The sequence below is a fragment of the Boleophthalmus pectinirostris genome, unplaced genomic scaffold, assembly GCF_026225935.1.
Source record: "Boleophthalmus pectinirostris isolate CB_2022bp ecotype Guang Dong unplaced genomic scaffold, ASM2622593v1 HiC_scaffold_465, whole genome shotgun sequence".
Taxonomy (NCBI): Eukaryota; Metazoa; Chordata; class Actinopteri; order Gobiiformes; family Gobiidae; genus Boleophthalmus; species Boleophthalmus pectinirostris.
The window spans coordinates 1-18,524 of NW_026571381.1; the positions used below are offsets into that span (position 1 = coordinate 1).

Here is an 18,524-nt window from a genome sequence, read left to right on the forward strand (position 1 = left end):
AAAATAAGCACAGTTGCTAAATCAATTACTAATTAAAAACAAGATATAGGTTTGGAATTGTCTTCAAGATAAAACATAACACAAAATGTTAAGTGATAGTGTGGCAGAACGCACCTCTGTCAGAGTCTGACCTCTCAGAGGACATAGTGGAGCCCTGACTATTGTTCCGCATCCGCTCAGTTCTCTGAAGCTGCTCCAGTCGAATCCTCAGCTCCCTCTGCTCCCAGCGCAGACGGCCCTTCAACTGCTCTGCACGCTCATCCTGCTCCTGCAACTTCTGCAAAAGCCATATCCAGATGAATACAAATGAAGAATATGTATAGGACATATTCCATTAGTCTGGTGTGGAAATAGTGAAGTCTCCACTTTATATTTACCCTTATATGGAGCTGGGCCCGCCTCAGTAGGTTTAGGGTTGTATTCCTCATCGAGTCAGTGGACAAGGGAACTTGCTTTTTTAGCTGCTCTAAGAAATATCTCAGCTGAGCCCGTCTACAAGAGGAAATAAAACATGTATTTATTTTTGCAAGCCTTCTCTTAAAATTCCAAAATAAAAAGTTGTAACTGTAATTAATACCTGTTCTTTTCTAGCTCATTGTGGACAGACCTGTAGATATAATAAGACATTGTTAATACAGGTGAGACTGATGCTTTCAGTGAAACTTTAAGACCGCACCCTCCAGGCCGTAGCCAAGCTAACATATAATAAACACACCTATTGCCACCAGCAGCTATCTTTTTGCTCTTCTGTTTGCTTCTCTTATCAGAGAGACCGGGGCTGACAGGCAGGACTGAAGCATACCCATGTTCTGCCTCTGCAGGAAAGAACAATAGCCAGGATATTATTGATGTGTTACACAGTAATAGCAGCTTTTTTATTATGTAATGACGTGCAGAATACAAAAGAAATACTTTTGTTTTTCAATTTATAAATCGAAACCTTAGGCATGACGTTTAGCTGTAAGAAAACGTCACTCCAAACAACAGTCGATCAGCTGAGTGTTTTGTTGGCGCCATCTCAAAACAATCCATTTAGAGTGTAAAATGTTTTCTAGGAGCCGAGAATGAAATGTTAAACAGGCAAACTACTGCAAAGAAAAGAAAAGCTAAACTGTGCAGTCTGTAGGCGCGACGTACTCGCTCAGATTCACAAGTGCCGCTCACTTCGTTTTCAAATTGTGTCAGATTGGCGCCTTTGAGTACAATGATGCGGCCGATATGTAGGTCACTGAGTCAAATCGGGAAAATCGCATATAAAATACTTGATATAAGATGTTTATGTAAAGCAATGTACATGTGAATCAATAGTGCAAATATTCCGTAAATAATACGTCTATTACATGTCTTTCATTGTGCATTTTGTTGCTTAACAATAACCAACTTCCTCTCCTAATAGTCTGACCATTTCCATAAACACTCACCCCTCTCTCTTCTCTCCAAAAACTCTGCAGCCCGGAGAAGCACCTGGATGTTGCAAACGTTCCCTTCCATGTTTATTTGATAAAATAAAGCTAGAAGCAGCTAGATCAACAACCCTCTGTTGTGTCAATAGCCTTAAGTAGATCGAGCCTTCTCTCTCTCTAGTCTGTGCAAGCCTACGTCTTCGGTGCTCTGAACCCCAACACTGATGATGCGTTCAAGTGCACCACAAACAACTGCTATACATTTTGTAAAGATAAGAAACAATGTTTGTGTTTTTGATTCATCTTTTACTAAAAGTATACATTTGTATTGTTGCACCGTTTATTTATTTATTTTTTGTTTGCCATTATTTTTAATAATAAGAAAAATGCTATATACCACACAAATTTCCTGCAGCCTCTGTCACTGAACAAGCACTGTACATCTAAAAGTGCAATATTGGTATACTATACAAAAAATACAACTTAATTATTTTGGACATTATTTTTATGAACTGTTACGAAAACAATGTTGGCAGATTTGCACGTTATTGTTGTCAGAACATGCATCAAAACGTTGTTTTGTTTATAAGAAAAGTCGAAAAAAGTTCACTTGTCCAGGAGTACAGACTACTTCCACGACTACTAGATTTCCATTTCTAATCATTCAAAAATGATTTCCTAAGTCATCCGTGAAAGCATCTGATGTACGTCGTTGCCTCACCCTCTCAGCGCTCCTCCCACCACAGAGCCTTAAATTTAGAAGAATAATATGTGGGAAAAGTGCCCATAATAATTGTATGTTTTCTTCAACTGATGAATTTTATAAACTGTTTATGAAGCGAAGGCACACTTCAGTTCAGCTGAATATAATTTGACTTTGTGTTGAGGAAAAATATAATGCTTTTTTTTTTCAAACATTATCTTGTTAACATTAAACAAACTCAGAACCTATTCACATAAAATCTTGTTTCTATTTGCTCTTCTTGATTTGCGCTTTGAAAGCCGATTCTAATATTGCCCTAACTAAACATGGCGCTATGGTGCCTCGTTGCCCTTGAGCTGCTGCAGTGTTGCAGTGCATAGAGGAGTGAAGCCGCTTTGCCAGTACTATCTTTAACCTATGAACTCCTGAACGTGCCAGTCCTCCGCCATATTGACTGTTGTCTTGACTGGAGGAGATAGAGAACATTTTGAGGTCCGAGAAGAAACGAAAGTGTGTTTTTAAAATAATTTAAACTGGTGCAAACTTCGCTAAAGCCTTTTCTAAACAACACCGTAATGGCAAGGAAGAAAAGCAAGCAGCAGGGGGTTACTCAGAAGGAGATCGTCCCTGGAAAGCAGACCGTATCGAAGAGCACAGTCTCTCCCGGCGATGCAGCTGGCGGTGGCGGTGGAGATGCAGGGCTGGATAGGCTGGCTACTACCAGGGCGAACCAGGTAGCTAGCAGCGAGCGAACCGCACCGTAGACGAGCTGGCTTATCACTAGCATATTGCTAACCAAACACCACTAACATTTCAATATTTCGCGAATAAAAAGCTGATTCGGTACTGTACATCAATAAAGGTTGTCTGAAAGATATTAGAGCATTACGGCTCGCAATAACATATAGATTTTAAGTATTTTTGTTTCACTATCAATCAAATGATGCCTATAACTTAGCAGACACAATTTCTGTTGGTAGATCTATGGCACAAAAGCTAGCATCACTGCCTTTTTCATCGAGACAGTAACATTGTATTTACCTGCACAAAGTGTCGTGTTTACGTTTAGTTAGCTACATTTAGCACTGGGTTTATATTCTGGTAGGTTTAGCGATCGCGCTAGCCGGGGATATCCCTTACCACTGACTGGCGTGTAGTAAACGTGCTTATTGCTTATTTCACTCAAGTTGGACTGTACAGTAAATTAATACTGCGATCTATTCCGACTCGATTACAGTTGTAACCTATTGTTAAAAAGTAAATTTCACCTTGTTGGGTTTACATATACAGTCAGCGGGTTTACGTTACAACGGATGCTGTCGTTAGTGTTATTGTATAGTAGCTATCCCATTATTACCTAGCTTAGCATGGAAAACGGTTGAAGCATACGATCGTTCAACCGTCAGTCCTGAATTGCATACATTTCAAGTGCAGCTAAGATTACTGTGCAAACATCCTACTAAGGATCATGAAGTGTAGCTAACATTACTGTTAATGTTAGGTGAAAGTTTGAAGAGCAATCTGAACTTAAGTCACTTTGGTAACCAGCTAACGTGAGGCTTGTGTTCTGACGTACAACATCACTTAGGTTTATATATTACATCTGAGAAATTAAGGCAATGTCTTGGTTCAATGTATTGCTTTTGTGTAGTGCTTTTGCCTTAAATGAAAATGTCACAGATGAACTGCAGAAACTTAATTAGACCACTTAAAAATCAATATGCAGCAATCATTTTTAGGTTTTCTTTATTTTTTACTTTTGTAATGTTCTAACTGCAATATGTCATCCTCATTTTATATGTGATAAAAGCATGTAGTGCTGAAACGCTCAGTCTTTGCAGATAAAATCTGTGAAATACAGTATGTGTTTAAAGATATGTTCTTAAGCATTGCTATGCTTTTCAGCTGCTCCGTATCATTGCCACTTGCAGATTGGATTGTTGTAAAAGTATATCAGTTTTTCATGTAGTTTTGTATGTATTTTTTTTTCCTTTGACCAGCCGATGCATACCTGTTGCCTTCTGTGTCACCGGGAGTTCAAAGATTGGGGTGCAGCCTCTGTTAACGGACTTCCTGGGGGTCATGGGACAAAGCTGGCTGATGCTGTTCCTGCCCTCTCCCAGGCGTTATTACGCGAAGCGTCAGGGCGAAAGCTTGCTGATACCGTGCCCTCGCTGTCTCAGTCCCTGTTGGGAGAGGTGCCTCTGTGGATCTGTCAGAGTTGCTGCAAAAGTGTTGAAGAGGAAGAGAGGCGGAGCACTCAGGAGCAGCCTGCATCTGTAAATAAACAAAATGCTTGTTATTTAAAGGTACACTTTGTAATTTTCTGGTAGGAGATGTTAAGGCTCTGCCTGGAGTTTCCCACAGAATTACATTAAACTTTATATCTGGCATTTTTTCAGCAGCATTTAATTGACTGCAATTAATTGATGTTTTTATTGCTCAAACTTGCCTTGAACAATATGCAATCTGCTGTGAGTGTTAAGGGTTGCCTCTACACTGGTCTGACTTGTAACCTGTTCCTGTGACACTAACTGGTTGTCTCCAGGGAGATGGATACTTTTAATACCACACTCAAGAAGATTCAAGGCAGAGCAATATCATTTCCATTGAGAAAAGTTACATAGTGTACCTTTTAACACTTTGTATGATCTTTTTAATGATTTAATGGTTATGTTTGTGTGAACAGGTGCCATTGTCTCACTCGTCTTCATGCAAGTCCCAGAGCTGTGGAAACGGTTACACAGAGCAAAGTACGGTGGATTGGGACCCCAGTTCCTTTCTGTCAGCCCATAAACTGTCAGGACTTTGGAACTCTACTCATAGCAATGGAGGGGATCTTTGCAACCACAACAATTCTCAACACTCCCAACAAGGTTTGTGGTAGAACTGTATAATGGGTGATGGGTTATTGTTGAAAATTGGTTAAGATTAATTGACCACTAAGTCATTTATGTAGCTATTAATTGGGTACGGTGTGATGTAAAGCCTTTGGGAAAAAAAAAAAAAAAAAACAAATATAGAGATTTTATAAGTGCATAAATCATGACTTTTATTTTTGAAATTCAATTATTATTCAATTGCTAATTTTAATTTAGTTGATAATTTATGTATTTGGTTTACAATTTTGTCCTGTCAGGACCAGGAGTAACAACGGGATCTTCATGTCATGAAAAAAGAGGTTTACATGAAGCACCTGGGAAATCCGCTAAAGTGTCAGGGACCAAAGTTTGCCCCTACAGTCATCCTTCGTCCCAGAATTCCAGTGGGTCCTCTGCTGGGAACTCTTTGTCTACCTCAGCAGACCATTGTAAAACCACTCCCAAGCACTTCAAGACCATGTGCCGACGACCAACCCCACCAGGTAAGCATGAAAATGCTTACCAAGTTAGCCCTTTACAAACATGCACGATCAGCCTCATCAAATATGGAAGTTATTTGTACACAGTTGCACCCACTTTTCCCACCCAGAGGTAATTCTTCCAAGGCCCTAGGCTGAGTGCGGGTGGGTTGGATGTTTTCCCACAGGGAGAGTGAGTCCATGTGCCTCCTCAGATGCCAGTGGAGTGCACTGTTTCATGCTATCATCATGTGCTTTTGTTTCACTTTTCCTTATTTAAGGCTTTAGATTCTGGATACGTGGTGAAAATCTCAGCATTATATTGCTGCAAAGAATTTGTTAGTCACTGTACAGCAGACTATTGAATACATGTGCTGCACCCTGAGATGGCTTTTGAGAATTAAGTGTTATATATACAATATGTGTATACTGATTATTACTCCAGTGTTTTGTCTGTTAGTTACTCTCATTTTGGCTGTTTTTTTTTTTTTCTCTAGGTGAAGCCTTCCACTCCAGTGACCACCACCAACATACAGACTTGTCAGTTCCTCCTAATAGTCCTACAGGCTTGTCATCGCAGCACTCGTCACTTCTGGCTTCAAAGCAGACGTCTGGGCAACATGGCCATGTAACCTCCACCTCTGGCACTGGTGTAGGAACGCATGCACCGTTCTCACCATTAGTACCAAATCTTCATGGGCCTCCAGCAAAACTTAATTCACCTAGTCCAGATAGCCCAACAGCAGTTCATAAACCAAGCCCATGCAAGAACTCCCACATTCCTGCTATGAACACACAACATGGCAAACATGGGTCAGCGATGCTAGGTTGTACTCATGCTTGTAATGGACATAGTGGGGGAACAGTAGCTGCATCTAATGTGGGCCATCTAACAGCTGGGCCATGCAGGTTAGTAAATCAACAATGAATGAAGGACAAATGTAACTTGTGTATCAACCATTAATAAAATTGTTCTGCCTTTTCTCAGGGACCAGGCATGTAAGGGGCATAAATTGACTAATGGGACATTGTGTTATCCATCATCTGAATTGGAGGAGGGGGAGGATGAGGACAGCAGCTCTGAGAGGAGCTCTTGTGCATCTTCTTCCACTAACCAGAAAGATGGAAAGTACTGTGATTGCTGCTACTGCGAGTTTTTCGGACACAATGCGGTACTAATAACATCCTATTGGTATTATCTCATATTTATAAATGTCCTGTTGAGTGATTTGAGTTGTCCATATATTTCTTTTTCTAAAGCCTCCTGCTGCACCAACGAGTCGTAACTATGCAGAAATCCGAGAGAAACTCCGTTCACGTCTGACGCGGCGTAAAGAGGAGCTTCCTCAACGTCAAGATTCTGAACTGACAGCGACTGGTGCCATAGATAACCGGGACGTCGATGAGCTACTTGACTTTATAAACAGCTCTGAGCCCAAACCCGTCAACAGTGCCAAGGCAGCCAAACGGGCACGGCACAAACAGAAGAAAAAGGTAGATCTAGACTAGTTTCAGCAGCAGTACTATGTTTTAAATTTATTTTACTGGTCTTATGCGTATAAGCTACAACTGTATGAGTTTTGTTTTTTTTTGTAGGAAAAAGCCCAGCAGGGTAACGTGGGTGCTGCTGGCAGTGACCCTCAGTCCAATTCATCTGAGCCTGTGGAAGAGCATATTGCTGATGGCTCTGATGGCGGCCGGCTGCTTGACTGGCCACAGCTGGAACTTGAGCGCGTCAACAGTTTTCTCACTAGTCGACTTGAAGAAATTAAGAATACGATCAAAGACTCAATTCGGGCTTCTTTTAGCATGTATGATCTCAACTTGGATGTGAATGACTTCCCTAAAAAGGCAGCAACACTGGAGAGCAACCATTTACTCTCCCATTTGAATGGATCATCGGACCTGCAGCAGATTGACTTGGACCTAGCGCCCCTTTCCCTGGGATCCTTCAAAAGTCACTTGGACCTGGTAAACGGCTGGGAGGAGGGTGGATCTGCTGTATCATCGTCCAATACTGCCACCACAACTCCCAGTGTCACTGCTAGTGCTGGTAGCAAGGATATCCAGAGGTTGCACACTACCCCTACTCTCTCCAAGCTCATAAGGGTTCGCTCCCCTGAAAAATGCACTTCAACTGGATTGGAAAACTCTCATGAGTTGCCAGCCCAAGCCATGACTAGAGCAAAGGAGGATGCACTTGATCTTAAGAATATTACACCCAATAATGGTGGCCCAAAGTCAAAGAAAAATAAAAAGCAGCAAAAACAGGATCAACACGTGTCAGAACAGAATTCTACTAAAACAACCAAAGTTGTCTCTTCAAATGAAACGTATAAACCCCATGAATCAAAAGGAGCTGAAGTTGTGTCCAATGGCTCAAAAAATGTAAGCAAACATCTCCAGCACTCTACAGACAACCAGAGAAACGGGCCTAAGAAAACTGAGGAGAACAAACCACCCAGAAATTCGACAAATGGAACACACGGTGGTATGTCCAATGTACAAAAGGGAAAAGGAGATACAGAAACGGGTAGGCCTGAACAGACCATGGAGAGCAAAGCCCATTCCAATATTCAAGCAAATGGTCAACAGCAACCACAGGCGAAGGGTAAAAATAAAAAGAACAAGAACAAAGGTGAAAAATCCAGCACTGCAATTGGTATGAATAGTTTTACTGTAGAAAACACATTGGTGTTGATTGAAATACCAAACTTTATGTTTTATCTTTTTAATTTTTGTAGATGATGTATTTCTGCCTAAAGATGTGGACCCAACTGAAATGGATGAAATTGACAGAGAAGTGGAATACTTCAAAAGGTAAGTGAATGTTTTGGCTTTTTATTTTTGTCAAGTTTTTTGTTTAGTTTTTTTAATGTTACAATTTGAAAAAAGAAAAAGAAAAATGGTAGGTGAATTAACAAAGCAATGCAGAGCTTTCTAGTGGATAATAAATAATAAACCAATAAACCAACTGATTTTAGAATGTAAAATACTTGTTATATTGCTAAGTTTTCTGATTCTTAGTGCGTATTACATTTTCAGCAATAGTGACATGCATCTCTGTGTACTTTGCTGTTTGCTGTTGTTGGACATTACATACAGTATATCCCAGGATAAAAGGACTATTAAATTCCACAAAAAAAATGTCTAAATGTCCATGTCTTTTGCTTCTAGGTTTTGCCTTGATTCTGCTAAACAAACTCGACAGAAAGTAGCAGTGAATTGGTCCAACTTCAGCCTGAAAAAGGTCCCTTCAAATGCAGCTCAATAATTTGTACAAGTGCCAGACGACCACTGTACGACGCCACAAACTCTCGGGACAGTGCTGTTTGGCCTGATGCCTTCTCTCATTCCCTGGTTTCTTCTGTTTTTAACTACGCCACGGCACCCCGGTTCAACATCAGAAACTGTTCACATCAGAAACTGTTCACAAACTGAGACAGGCCGCAGAGATGATGGCCGACTGTAATCCTTTGCTATTACTTGCAATGTTCACTGTTAGATGCAAAAAGGAACGTCTGTTAAATCCTCTGCATCCATGTGCTTACGTATGTAGTATGTAAACAAATAACTTACATGAAATAAAATGTTTTTTATCACAACATGTTAGAATTGTTAAACTTATGAATTCCAATCAGCAAGGTTTGGTGCTTTAATTATATTGTTCATTATTCAATACATTGTGCATTGGTACTTTCTGCCCATTTGATTTGTCTTGAGTAGACAATAAAATGTTTTTTTATACTAATTTCAATCTGAGCATTGGCCAAGTTTGAAAAGATTGAATTGTAGAATATTTGTAATTACACGTTTGTTTTTTTTAATTTTTTTTAAAATCATTTACTAGTAAAATAAGAAGCCGTTCAATTGTAATATGTATTTTTAATATTTTAAAATGGGGTTTCAAGGAACAAAGTCTTATCTGCAACATAAAAGAAAATAAATCAGGACACCTACACAGTTTTATAGAAACCTTATCCTTGAGCCTTCCTTGATGATCCTCCTATTGCTTATTTATTGTATAAAACCTTCATGAGCATTATTTCCAGACCGTGCTGTGGCAATAACGGCTCTTTAAATCTAGGGTATAGATGTCATAAATGTATGGTTTGATTTGTATTTGGTAGCGTTTTGTCTGGAAAAAAAAAAAAACATTCTAACGTAATGTTAATTACGTAATCACACGTGCAAGGTAGATCTAATGTGCCTGTCAAACACAGACTGTATGAGGTCTATACAGTCTGGCTCAAACACCGAACCGACCTTCTTATACAGTAGTAATTACACACTCGTAACAGTACGGGGCGCTATGTCTTTTGCAAAGATTTGATCCTTTTGACTCTCCGTAGTTTCTCCAAGCCTGACTTTGTTGTGTAAACATGTGTGTGTCTGCTCTATGTTAAATTAAACGCATTTCATCTACTATATCAAGGTACAGGTTCCCGTTGAATTAAAAAAAAAAAAAAAATGGAGGCAGAGACTCGTCTTCAAAAGGTGAGACAATCTTGTGTGTTTGCTACTTGTTTATTTGTCCGACGCTAGCTATACTTAGCTTAGCAAATTCGATCATGTTTAGCTTGGTTATCTTACGATGATTTATCCTAGTAAACAAAACTAGATTTAGATGTGTAATAATGTTGTGGAAGTAAAAATTAAATTAATGGTCATGAAAGTGCTTATTTACAACCCTTGTATTCTACAGCGGCCCATTGGAGAAGAGGAGAGGGGCTCTGACGGATCAGAGGATGATGACTACGTCCCATATGTCCCTGTCAAAATCCGAAAACAACAAATGGTGTGTTGTCAGAACATATTTAATACACATTATGAGTGAATCGTATGTATTCATGTGTAATTATTTGTTCCCAGCTCCAAAAATTGCAGCGTATTAGAGGGAAGGTAGTGGATGAGGAGCAGAAAGAAAGTGGCGAGGAACAAAGAGATGAAGAAGAGGGACTTGGTCCACGCTCCAATGTCAGTCTTTTGGACCAGCACCAAGTCCTTAAGGAAAAGGCTGAAGGTGCTCAATTACTGCTTTCCCAAACCCTCTGTCTGTGCATGTAGTATCTATCTAACGTTTCAATTTTACAGCTCGTAAGGAGTCTGCCAAAGAAAAACAACTCAAAGAGGAGGAAAAGATTCTGGAAAGTGTTGCAGAGGGCAGAGGTATTACTTGTCAATTACTAAATGGCAAAATATAGATATTGTTTGTTATGTTGTAAAGCCATTCACATTCACTGTTTTGTCTTTTTTGTAGCTTTAATGTCTGTGAAAGAAATGGCCAAAGGTATCATATATGATGACCCTATTAAAACCAGGTATGCTGAACTCATTCAACTCGTCCAACATATAGTGTGCCCTTTTATATTTTCATTGTGTACTCACTCTCCACAACCATCTTTACAGCTGGACTGCTCCCCGTTATATCTTGAACATGCCAGAAACAAGACATGAGCGAGTTAGAAGAAAATTTCACATTCTAGTTGATGGTGATGGCATTCCACCTCCAATCAAAAGTTTCAGGGAAATGAAATTTCCACCAGGTATTTTTTATTTGCAGGTTCTCTGGAGAAAAATACATAGACAAGACTTTCTGTTTTTATTTTGTTTTTGTGTGCAGCAATACTTAAAGGCTTGAAAAAGAAAGGCATTATACATCCAACCCCCATTCAGATACAAGGAATTCCCACTGTGTAAGTAGAAGCATTAATTATGATGATCATTATGACTTACACACACACAATATTCTTAAATAATTTACCTCTTGACTGGTCATTTGTTCTGCTTCAGTCTTTCTGGACGGGATATGATTGGCATTGCTTTTACCGGTTCTGGAAAGACATTGGTCTTCACTCTGCCGATTATCATGTTTGCCTTGGAGCAGGAAAAACGACTACCTTTCTTTAAACGTGAAGGACCTTATGGCCTTATCATCTGTCCATCAGTAAAACAAATCCATTCCAGTAATTATCTTCACTTCTTGTGCTTTTCCACAGATTATAATATGTCCAGTTGTACTCTTTTCTTATTCTAGAGGGAGTTGGCAAGACAAACACATGGCATTATTGAATATTACTGCAAACTGTTAGAAGAAGAAGGCGCTCCACCAATGCGCACTGCCCTCTGTATTGGCGGCATGTCTGTTAAGGAACAGATGGAAGTAATAAAACAGTTAAGTCACATTGGAATTTGCACTTACAATGGTTGAAAAGATGTTTCTAAAGCTGTCTGTTTCTTTGTGAATACAGTGGTGTCCATATGATGGTGGCAACTCCTGGTAGACTCATGGACTTACTGCAGAAGAAGATGGTCAGTTTGGATATATGCCGCTACCTGGCTCTGGATGAGGCTGATAGGATGATTGACATGGGCTTCGAGGAGGACATTCGAACCATTTTCTCCTATTTCAAGGTGAGTGTGTAAATGTGTCATTACATATAGTCTAGGTAAGTGAATAAACATCTTACTGGATTAAAACATTTGTTTTTAATGCAATGTTTTGAATTCCATATTTTTAATTATCATTTTTACACAAACTAAGGGACAAAGGCAAACCCTCCTTTTTAGTGCTACTATGCCAAAGAAGATACAAAACTTCGCCAAGAGTGCACTTGTCAAACCAATAACTATTAATGTGGGCCGGGCAGGTGCCGCCAGCTTGGATGTCATTCAGGTGCTGCCTTGTCTGCCTTATTGTTTATTTAGCAATTATTTGTGTAAGGTTTTTCTCTATAAGATATTTTGTTATGTGTATCTAGGAAGTGGAATATGTCAAAGAGGAGGCCAAGATGGTGTACTTACTGGAGTGTCTACAGAAAACGCCACCACCTGTATGTATTATGTTGTGGCACTCAAACATAATAAAATGTTTGATTACCTAGTGAATGTAATAACAACGTAATGTTCTCTGTATGTTCACAGGTTTTGATATTTGCTGAGAAAAAGGCTGATGTTGATGCTATTCATGAGTATCTTTTGCTGAAAGGTGTAGAGGCTGTGGCCATTCATGGAGGCAAAGGTAAAGTCTGATGTTTCTATTCAATTTTAGCTGTTCTTTCCCTGTGTTGTTAAATTACATTCAGATGCTTTATTTTGTTGCAGACCAAGAGGAAAGAACAAAAGCCATAGAAGCATTTAAAGAAGGGAAAAAAGACGTGTTGGTTGCTACAGATGTTGCCTCCAAGGGTTTGGATTTCCCTGCTATACAACATGTAGTAAACTATGACATGCCCGAGGAGATTGAAAACTATGGTAAATGTTTGTTTCAGTGTGATCTATAGATTTTGTTATTTTATTAGTTTATTAATCCACCTGTCTTATATAGTTCATAGAATTGGAAGAACGGGTCGCTCAGGAAAAACTGGTATTGCTACAACGTTCATCAATAAAGGCTGTGGTAAATAAACCATTTTATTATATTTGCTGATCTTAACTTTCTATTTCCATGGATTCATGCAGGTGACATGTCACCTCCAGAAAGTTACATACTGTATCTTTTTAAATGCTAAATGCTAAACCTATTAATTGTATTATGAATCAAAAAGAGCTGTCTCTGTGTGAAAAGTACATTTCTATTTTGTCTGTCTGTTGTCTACATTTGTGTTAACTGAATGTAACATTTTATAGATGAGTCTGTGCTGATGGACCTGAAAGCGCTGCTGGTTGAAGCCAAACAGAAGGTTCCTCCAGTCCTTCAGGTGCTACAGATGGGTGACGAGACTATGTTGGACATTGGAGGTATGTTCTTTATCTGTTTTTATTTATTGTTTTGTTTTCTCTTTCTTATTAAGTCTTTTATTTGTGTTTTCAGGCGAAAGAGGCTGTACATTCTGTGGTGGTCTGGGCCATCGTATCACTGACTGTCCCAAACTGGAGGCTATGCAGACCAAGCAGGTCACCAACATTGGCCGCAAGGACTACTTGGCCCACAGCTCAATGGACTTTTAAAGAGCTTTCTTTTATAAAAGGAACCGAAATTGGAGAATATTTCTAAAAATAGTGTACAGTTAAATTTCATATTACAAGACACAGGAAGTTATTTTTTTGTACCTATCAACAAACTCTGTTTGTTTGTTATAAAATTTAGACGCATGTTGTAAATAAATGATTGTTAGTTTTTCATCTTGAAAGGTGTGGTGCATTGTGGCTTTAAAGGAAGTTGCAAAACCATTACATATAATGCAAAAGGAAGTTTCAGTGGACACTTAACTATGCTGTTTATCATTTTCAAAGTTTGGCTGGTAGGCAACTCAAACTCAACAATGTGAAACTTGCTGACGTAAAGGAAACTTTGAGAGAATGTTGTAGGAACTAAACTTTTAATTTTAACCCTGGTATCGCTTTGTGTACACCACAAATTCTCAGTTGTACAAGTGAAAAACAGCTGAACAGATATGGATGTCGTGTTCAAAGAGGGGCTACTCTACTTGCAAGCTGTAAAGTTTGGAAAAGTAAGTAAAATATATGCTACTCTATTCAAAATTGTAGGCTAAACATCAGAACTAAACTGTGTGAATGTGTGTGTATTTTTATTTTTTATTATGTAATCAAAAAACCAATAGCAGTATGTCTCTTGTGATGGGTCAGTTTAAAGTCATAAATCCGATTGCAAAAATAACAATTTATCTCTCTAATCTGCATTAATGTAGTATTTATTTAATGATCAAAGTGCTGTCTTAATATTTTTAAAATACTTCCACAATGTAAAATATATTAGAAATTATAGGTGATACTTCAGCCTTTTTTTTTAAAAAACAATTACTGTGAACTAGACTGGCATTAATTCTGTTACATATGATCTGTTTTTCTGTGTGTGTGTGTGTGTATGTCTGTGTGTGTGTGTGCCCGCGCCTGTGTGTGGGTGTGTTTTTTTAATATAATTTTATATTTTAAAACACACAGTAGTATGCCTCTTGTGACAGTTAAATTTTAAGTCTTGACAAATATGACTACAAGAATAACAGTAATTCTCTCATCTGTATTAATGTAAAATTTATTCAACAATCATACACTTTCTAGCATATCTTTCATTCTTTTTAACAGAAAAGTTGGCGGAAAATATGGATGGCTCTCTACAAGCCAAGCTCCACAGGAGTTGGCCGGTTGGAGCTGTACACTGTTGTAGACAACAACACTGCTGCTATGTATGACAATAAGAAAGCCAGAAAGGTTGTGCGCCTAAGTGACTGCCTCAGTGTCACATCAGCCCCTAAAGAATCTTGTCCTACAGATTGTGAAGCTTTTTACTTAAACACCACATCAGAGATTTACACCCTGGCCTCTCCAACAACCCATGACTGGATAAGTGCACTCTGTCTTCTTGCTTTCCAGGTAACGACTTTTTATTTTTACCAGGGAAACGAGAATAATGAGGTGTACCTACAAACAAAGATAGCACAATGAGGAAGTTCATGCAGTTGCTTGTAATGACAGCCACTTCTCTAAATGTCTTATACTTCTCAGAGTCATAAAAGAGTGATAAGAGGGTGCTGTACCCTCCAGCTTATGTTGACAATGCCACTGTGTTTACAGAAGGATCCTGAAGATGCAGACAAAGGGGCTTTCGATAGAGGAAATGGCCTGATCATGGAGGACAACGACTTGTATGCATCATGGGAAAGTGCTGGTAGTGTGTTATAAAGATCTGTTTTTTTTGTTTTTTTGTATTTTGAAAAACCTCCAGCACTTCTTTATAATGGACTTAAATACTCTTTTATTTTTAAGATACGACTCAACCACTAAATGTCCACCTAGTGACTGTGCGCAGTACAGAGGCATCTCAGAGGTGTAAGTTAACTGGGGACTATCTGATCTCACCTGAAGATGACGCTTTGCTGCTGCTTGACTACAACACCTGTGACATCATCTACCGCTGGCCTTACAAGATGTTACGAAAATATGGCCAAGTTGAGGTAAAATGATAAAGTTAACACACTAGGCTCAGCATTAGGACTGCTAATGGTAAATTGATCTTACCATCTTTATATGATATATGATTATTACTGTTTATAGGCAGCAAGGTAATCTTATCTCCTGTGTTGCAATATAGACAAAATTATGTAAACTGTGATGGCTGAAGTGGAGCATTTCTAAAACTCTATTTTTATAAAGGAACATAGGTAATGAGCAGTAGGTTAACCAAATATAGAGAGGGCAGTTGTATTGACTTTCACAGCTATAAATAGTTCTGAGAGTAAGGTGTCATACTGCATGAAACTGTGGCACATTGAAGTTCTATATAAACTTCCACATATTTTTCAATGTGATTCCAGGGAGGATTCAGTATCGAAGCAGGCCGGCGCTGTGAGTCAGGGGCAGGAAAGTTTGTCTTCTTATCCAAACAAGCGCAGCACATTTTTCAGATCATCTCCCAACAGTGCACCGAAAAGACATCAACTTCACAGCAGCACAATAACCAAGCACCGTTTGACCAATCTACTGTCCAGTCACCCATCGCAGCTGACCCATCATGCTTCCAAGATTTATTTTCTGCTCACACTGATGACAAATCCCCCCAATACTACTGCCATCTTACTGGCTGTTTCAGTCAGTTATCTGTGGACCAAGCTCATTGCAGTCACAGTGGGGAAGCAGTAGGAGACGGAGGCGAGGATGACCCTGGCTATTCCCTAGAGGTTGAAGACTTAAATTATACTGCGGAGGAGAGTATTTATTACAACCTGCCGCTTTCTGTGCTGGGCCAAATGAAAGACCAATCTCAAGATGATTCAGAGAGCTTATATTCAGAAGTTAGGAAAGACAAAACATCTTTATGTCAGCCTATAACAGTGCAACCTGCTTACAGTCCGCTTCCAAAACCACGGTACCATCTACAGCAAACAAGGAGTGATTCTATGACCCCCCTCTGTGGTACTCAAGTAGAAGTGATGGATAATGTGAAAGAGGAGGAGGGCATCGTATCCATTGGCCAAATTACCCCCTCAGAGGCCTCAGCTAGTTTTAAACATCGTCTAGCTGAAATCATTTCTAAAGACCTGGCAAAGTTCCAGGCACCAGTCCCCTCTGGAGCAGCCAGTCCCACATATCCTCTGTAGGCTATTATGTAAACAAGAAAAAAAAAAAAAATTAAGCCTTGCTAGATAGTCATAATACATAATTAGCTACAGTGTTGCTTTTGAAGTTCCCACCTCTACAGTTACATATGCGTTGGGTTGCAAATGTGTTCACTCTGGCACTGATCAGTGCTATTAAACTAATAAAAGCATAATATACAATTCTATATAAATAAAACAAATTAAACATAGATTTTGTAGTGGTTTTCAGCAAAGTTCTATAGGCTAATTTATGTTATAACTGAAATAGGTTTGTATTACAAAATATGACTGAGCACAACTTAATTGTACCATATATTTATTGTAGAAAAACATGGTAATAAAATAAACAATATAAATATCAAAATAATTACTTTGAGGCACGTCACTAATGACTATCATTGTGATATTTCTAGCCCGGATAAAGTGCAAGAGAAGGCCTTGAGGAGTCGGCCTCTTGATGTCCATTATAACATAGCAGAGCACATCTGAACTATGACAGGAGATTATGCAGAACTTCTATAATAGCTGCAGCGTTTGTTCCGCTCACATTCGCTCCAATAACACTGTAGCACAGACATTAGGAGCAGTACAGTGTGTTGTTACTGTCTCCCGTTTAGACTTTCCTCGAAGTCGCTGAGGTGAGAGGACTCTCCATCACTGCTGTGCGCGGAGCTCATGCCCGCCTCCGACTGCGGCCCGAGGATAATGAAGTGTCCCACTGCTGTAGACGCATCTCTCTCCTCCAGGGTCGGCGGACCGGTCTGTGGGACACAATCCGCAGTATGGTGAGAATGCAGTAGACTTCTTCTGGGCGCTTTATCGGCTGTGTCCCCGCAGTCCTGACGAACCACTCCTGCCAGCAGCTCGGACAGTTCTGTGATGTAAATCTGTGCCATTTGAAGCGTGTCATACTTGGACAGCTTCTTCTCGTTCTCCAGTGACGGTATGACGCTCCGCAGCTCGTCAAAGGCTTTATTCAGGCCGTGCATCCGTCTGCGCTCACGCGCATTGGCGGCCACGCGCCTGTGTCTCTGAGGGCCAAAGTGACTCGTCTTGGCCCCATCATCTGCTTTGTTCCGGTGTGTGATTCCAGTGGAAGGATCTGGAAGTTTTGGCACAAGTGAAAGGCCTGCCGTCTCACTGGAGCCGTCTCTTCTTGAAAACTCATGCAAGGAATTTGAAGCAATCCACGCTTTGGAGTTAATCTGCGCTTGGAGAGTCTGCGCCTGATGCAATAGACTGAACTCCTCCGGGTACTCAGTCCAGCTGAGGACTTCAGCTTTAGCAGCCATCACTGTAGTGGACAGGAGTTTACAGAAAAGGTCAAAGAGAAAATTATCCTTGTTTGCTGATGTGCTGGCACTGCACCGGCCATTTATATCACCAGCCTCCCTCCCAGTGTCACCTTGGTGTCACTCCCCTCCGCTCCCTGACAGCTTCACGAAGCAGTAGCCAATCGCATGCCCCCTCATGTCACATAACAATTAGACAGAGCCTCGCCTTTTACACATTGTGCTTTGTAATTCAATCACGACCTTGTTATTGTGCGTTAACAGTTGCTCCCCATAACTATGAATCATTCAGGAGCGTCACTAGTCAGAAAAATGATCTAATGAACCCAACGCAACTTTTTCACAGAATGAATGATTAAAACTAATTACATTACTAATGCTATGTGTTTATTGGCAGTAAAGTGATTTTTTATCAAATAAACTGTATGAACTAGACAGTCTCTCTGGGATTATTTAAATAAGAATAATAAAAGAGACAGATGGAGAGCAAGACATAGACCAGGACACACCTTTCTAAATAAGGAAGTGATACGTTGTCCACTCTAAAGGCGAATTTCTGCACCATTACGCATGAGAGCAGGATATCATTGACATACATAAAATGAATAATAAATGCTTGTTGCTTTAAATGTTGTTGTTGAGCCCTAAAGATCAGTGGGCTATAGACTCATGGGCCCCGTGCCTCTCAGCTGGTGTCCCTTGGCACCCCACAGCAGCCGCGCGCACCTC

The 18,524-nt window shown here is 39.8% G+C and overlaps 5 protein-coding genes across 9 annotated transcripts; 3 read left to right on the forward strand and 2 right to left on the reverse strand.

Annotated features, from left to right (window-relative positions):
* Window positions 1-114: 114 nt before the first annotated feature.
* On the reverse strand, window positions 115-1,705 carry mxd3 (MAX dimerization protein 3; the record flags this gene model as incomplete). The annotated part of the gene is made up of 5 exons (XM_055162265.1): window positions 1,422-1,705; window positions 716-815; window positions 578-607; window positions 378-492; window positions 115-277 (listed from the first exon to the last, which is right to left on the reverse strand). Coding segments are annotated over exons 1-5 (478 nt in total), but the record flags the coding sequence as incomplete, so codon positions are not given.
* An 837-nt stretch (window positions 1,706-2,542) lies between these two features.
* On the forward strand, window positions 2,543-9,203 carry fam193b (family with sequence similarity 193 member B). Of its 2 annotated transcripts, none has more exons than XM_055162270.1 (10): window positions 2,543-2,840; window positions 4,107-4,385; window positions 4,796-4,982; window positions 5,246-5,470; window positions 5,944-6,355; window positions 6,435-6,618; window positions 6,707-6,940; window positions 7,043-8,108; window positions 8,191-8,266; window positions 8,624-9,203. In XM_055162270.1, exons 1-10 carry the CDS (start codon window positions 2,682-2,684, stop codon window positions 8,718-8,720), a joined length of 2,919 nt encoding a protein of 972 aa, XP_055018245.1. In that variant the 5' UTR covers window positions 2,543-2,681; the 3' UTR covers window positions 8,721-9,203. The 2 variants fall into 2 exon arrangements, with proteins under 2 accessions (XP_055018245.1, XP_055018246.1); XM_055162271.1 differs by having other exon boundaries at window positions 7,043-8,084.
* Window positions 9,204-9,788: 585 nt separating this feature from the next.
* On the forward strand, window positions 9,789-13,578 carry LOC110163624 (DEAD (Asp-Glu-Ala-Asp) box polypeptide 41). The gene is made up of 17 exons (XM_020928623.2): window positions 9,789-9,943; window positions 10,152-10,244; window positions 10,319-10,469; window positions 10,541-10,615; window positions 10,707-10,767; window positions 10,856-10,992; window positions 11,070-11,142; window positions 11,240-11,393; window positions 11,484-11,620; window positions 11,698-11,860; window positions 11,991-12,122; window positions 12,208-12,279; window positions 12,371-12,467; window positions 12,551-12,700; window positions 12,774-12,845; window positions 13,076-13,186; window positions 13,260-13,578. The coding sequence occupies exons 1-17, from the start codon at window positions 9,917-9,919 to the stop codon at window positions 13,394-13,396; spliced, it is 1,842 nt and encodes a 613-aa protein (XP_020784282.1). The 5' UTR covers window positions 9,789-9,916; the 3' UTR covers window positions 13,397-13,578.
* A 149-nt stretch (window positions 13,579-13,727) lies between these two features.
* LOC110163501 (docking protein 3) lies at window positions 13,728-17,060 on the forward strand. Of its 4 annotated transcripts, none has more exons than XM_055162266.1 (5): window positions 13,728-13,899; window positions 14,492-14,779; window positions 14,981-15,077; window positions 15,173-15,360; window positions 15,721-17,060. In XM_055162266.1, exons 1-5 carry the CDS (start codon window positions 13,843-13,845, stop codon window positions 16,501-16,503), a joined length of 1,413 nt encoding a protein of 470 aa, XP_055018241.1. In that variant the 5' UTR covers window positions 13,728-13,842; the 3' UTR covers window positions 16,504-17,060. The 4 variants fall into 4 exon arrangements, with proteins under 4 accessions (XP_055018241.1, XP_020784114.1, XP_055018242.1 ...); XM_020928455.2 differs by having other exon boundaries at window positions 14,981-15,074; XM_055162267.1 differs by having other exon boundaries at window positions 14,984-15,077.
* Window positions 17,061-17,102: 42 nt separating this feature from the next.
* On the reverse strand, window positions 17,103-17,795 carry atoh1b (atonal bHLH transcription factor 1b). The gene has a single exon (XM_020928467.2). The coding sequence runs from the start codon at window positions 17,793-17,795 to the stop codon at window positions 17,103-17,105; it is 693 nt and encodes a 230-aa protein (XP_020784126.1).
* Window positions 17,796-18,524: the final 729 nt, after the last annotated feature.

Excerpts from the sequence above, each read along its gene's own strand:
- LOC110163501 (XM_055162266.1), top strand. The coding sequence starts at position 13,843 with ATGGATGTCGTGTTCAAAGAGGGGCTACTCTACTTGCAAGCTGTAAAG. Across the intron at positions 13,900-14,491 it reads AAGCTGTAAAGTTTGGAAAA|AAAAGTTGGCGGAAAATATG; the intron begins GTAAGTAAAATA and ends TCTTTTTAACAG. Across the intron at positions 14,780-14,980 it reads TCTGTCTTCTTGCTTTCCAG|AAGGATCCTGAAGATGCAGA; the intron begins GTAACGACTTTT and ends CTGTGTTTACAG.
- atoh1b (XM_020928467.2), bottom strand. The coding sequence starts at position 17,795 with ATGGCTGCTAAAGCTGAAGTCCTCAGCTGGACTGAGTACCCGGAGGAG.
- LOC110163624 (XM_020928623.2), top strand. The coding sequence starts at position 9,917 with ATGGAGGCAGAGACTCGTCTTCAAAAG. Across the intron at positions 10,470-10,540 it reads CCTTAAGGAAAAGGCTGAAG|CTCGTAAGGAGTCTGCCAAA; the intron begins GTGCTCAATTAC and ends TCAATTTTACAG. Across the intron at positions 10,993-11,069 it reads GGAAATGAAATTTCCACCAG|CAATACTTAAAGGCTTGAAA; the intron begins GTATTTTTTATT and ends TTTTGTGTGCAG.
- fam193b (XM_055162270.1), top strand. The coding sequence starts at position 2,682 with ATGGCAAGGAAGAAAAGCAAGCAGCAGGGGGTTACTCAGAAGGAGATC. Across the intron at positions 8,109-8,190 it reads AAAATCCAGCACTGCAATTG|ATGATGTATTTCTGCCTAAA; the intron begins GTATGAATAGTT and ends TAATTTTTGTAG. Across the intron at positions 8,267-8,623 it reads GAAGTGGAATACTTCAAAAG|GTTTTGCCTTGATTCTGCTA; the intron begins GTAAGTGAATGT and ends TTTTGCTTCTAG.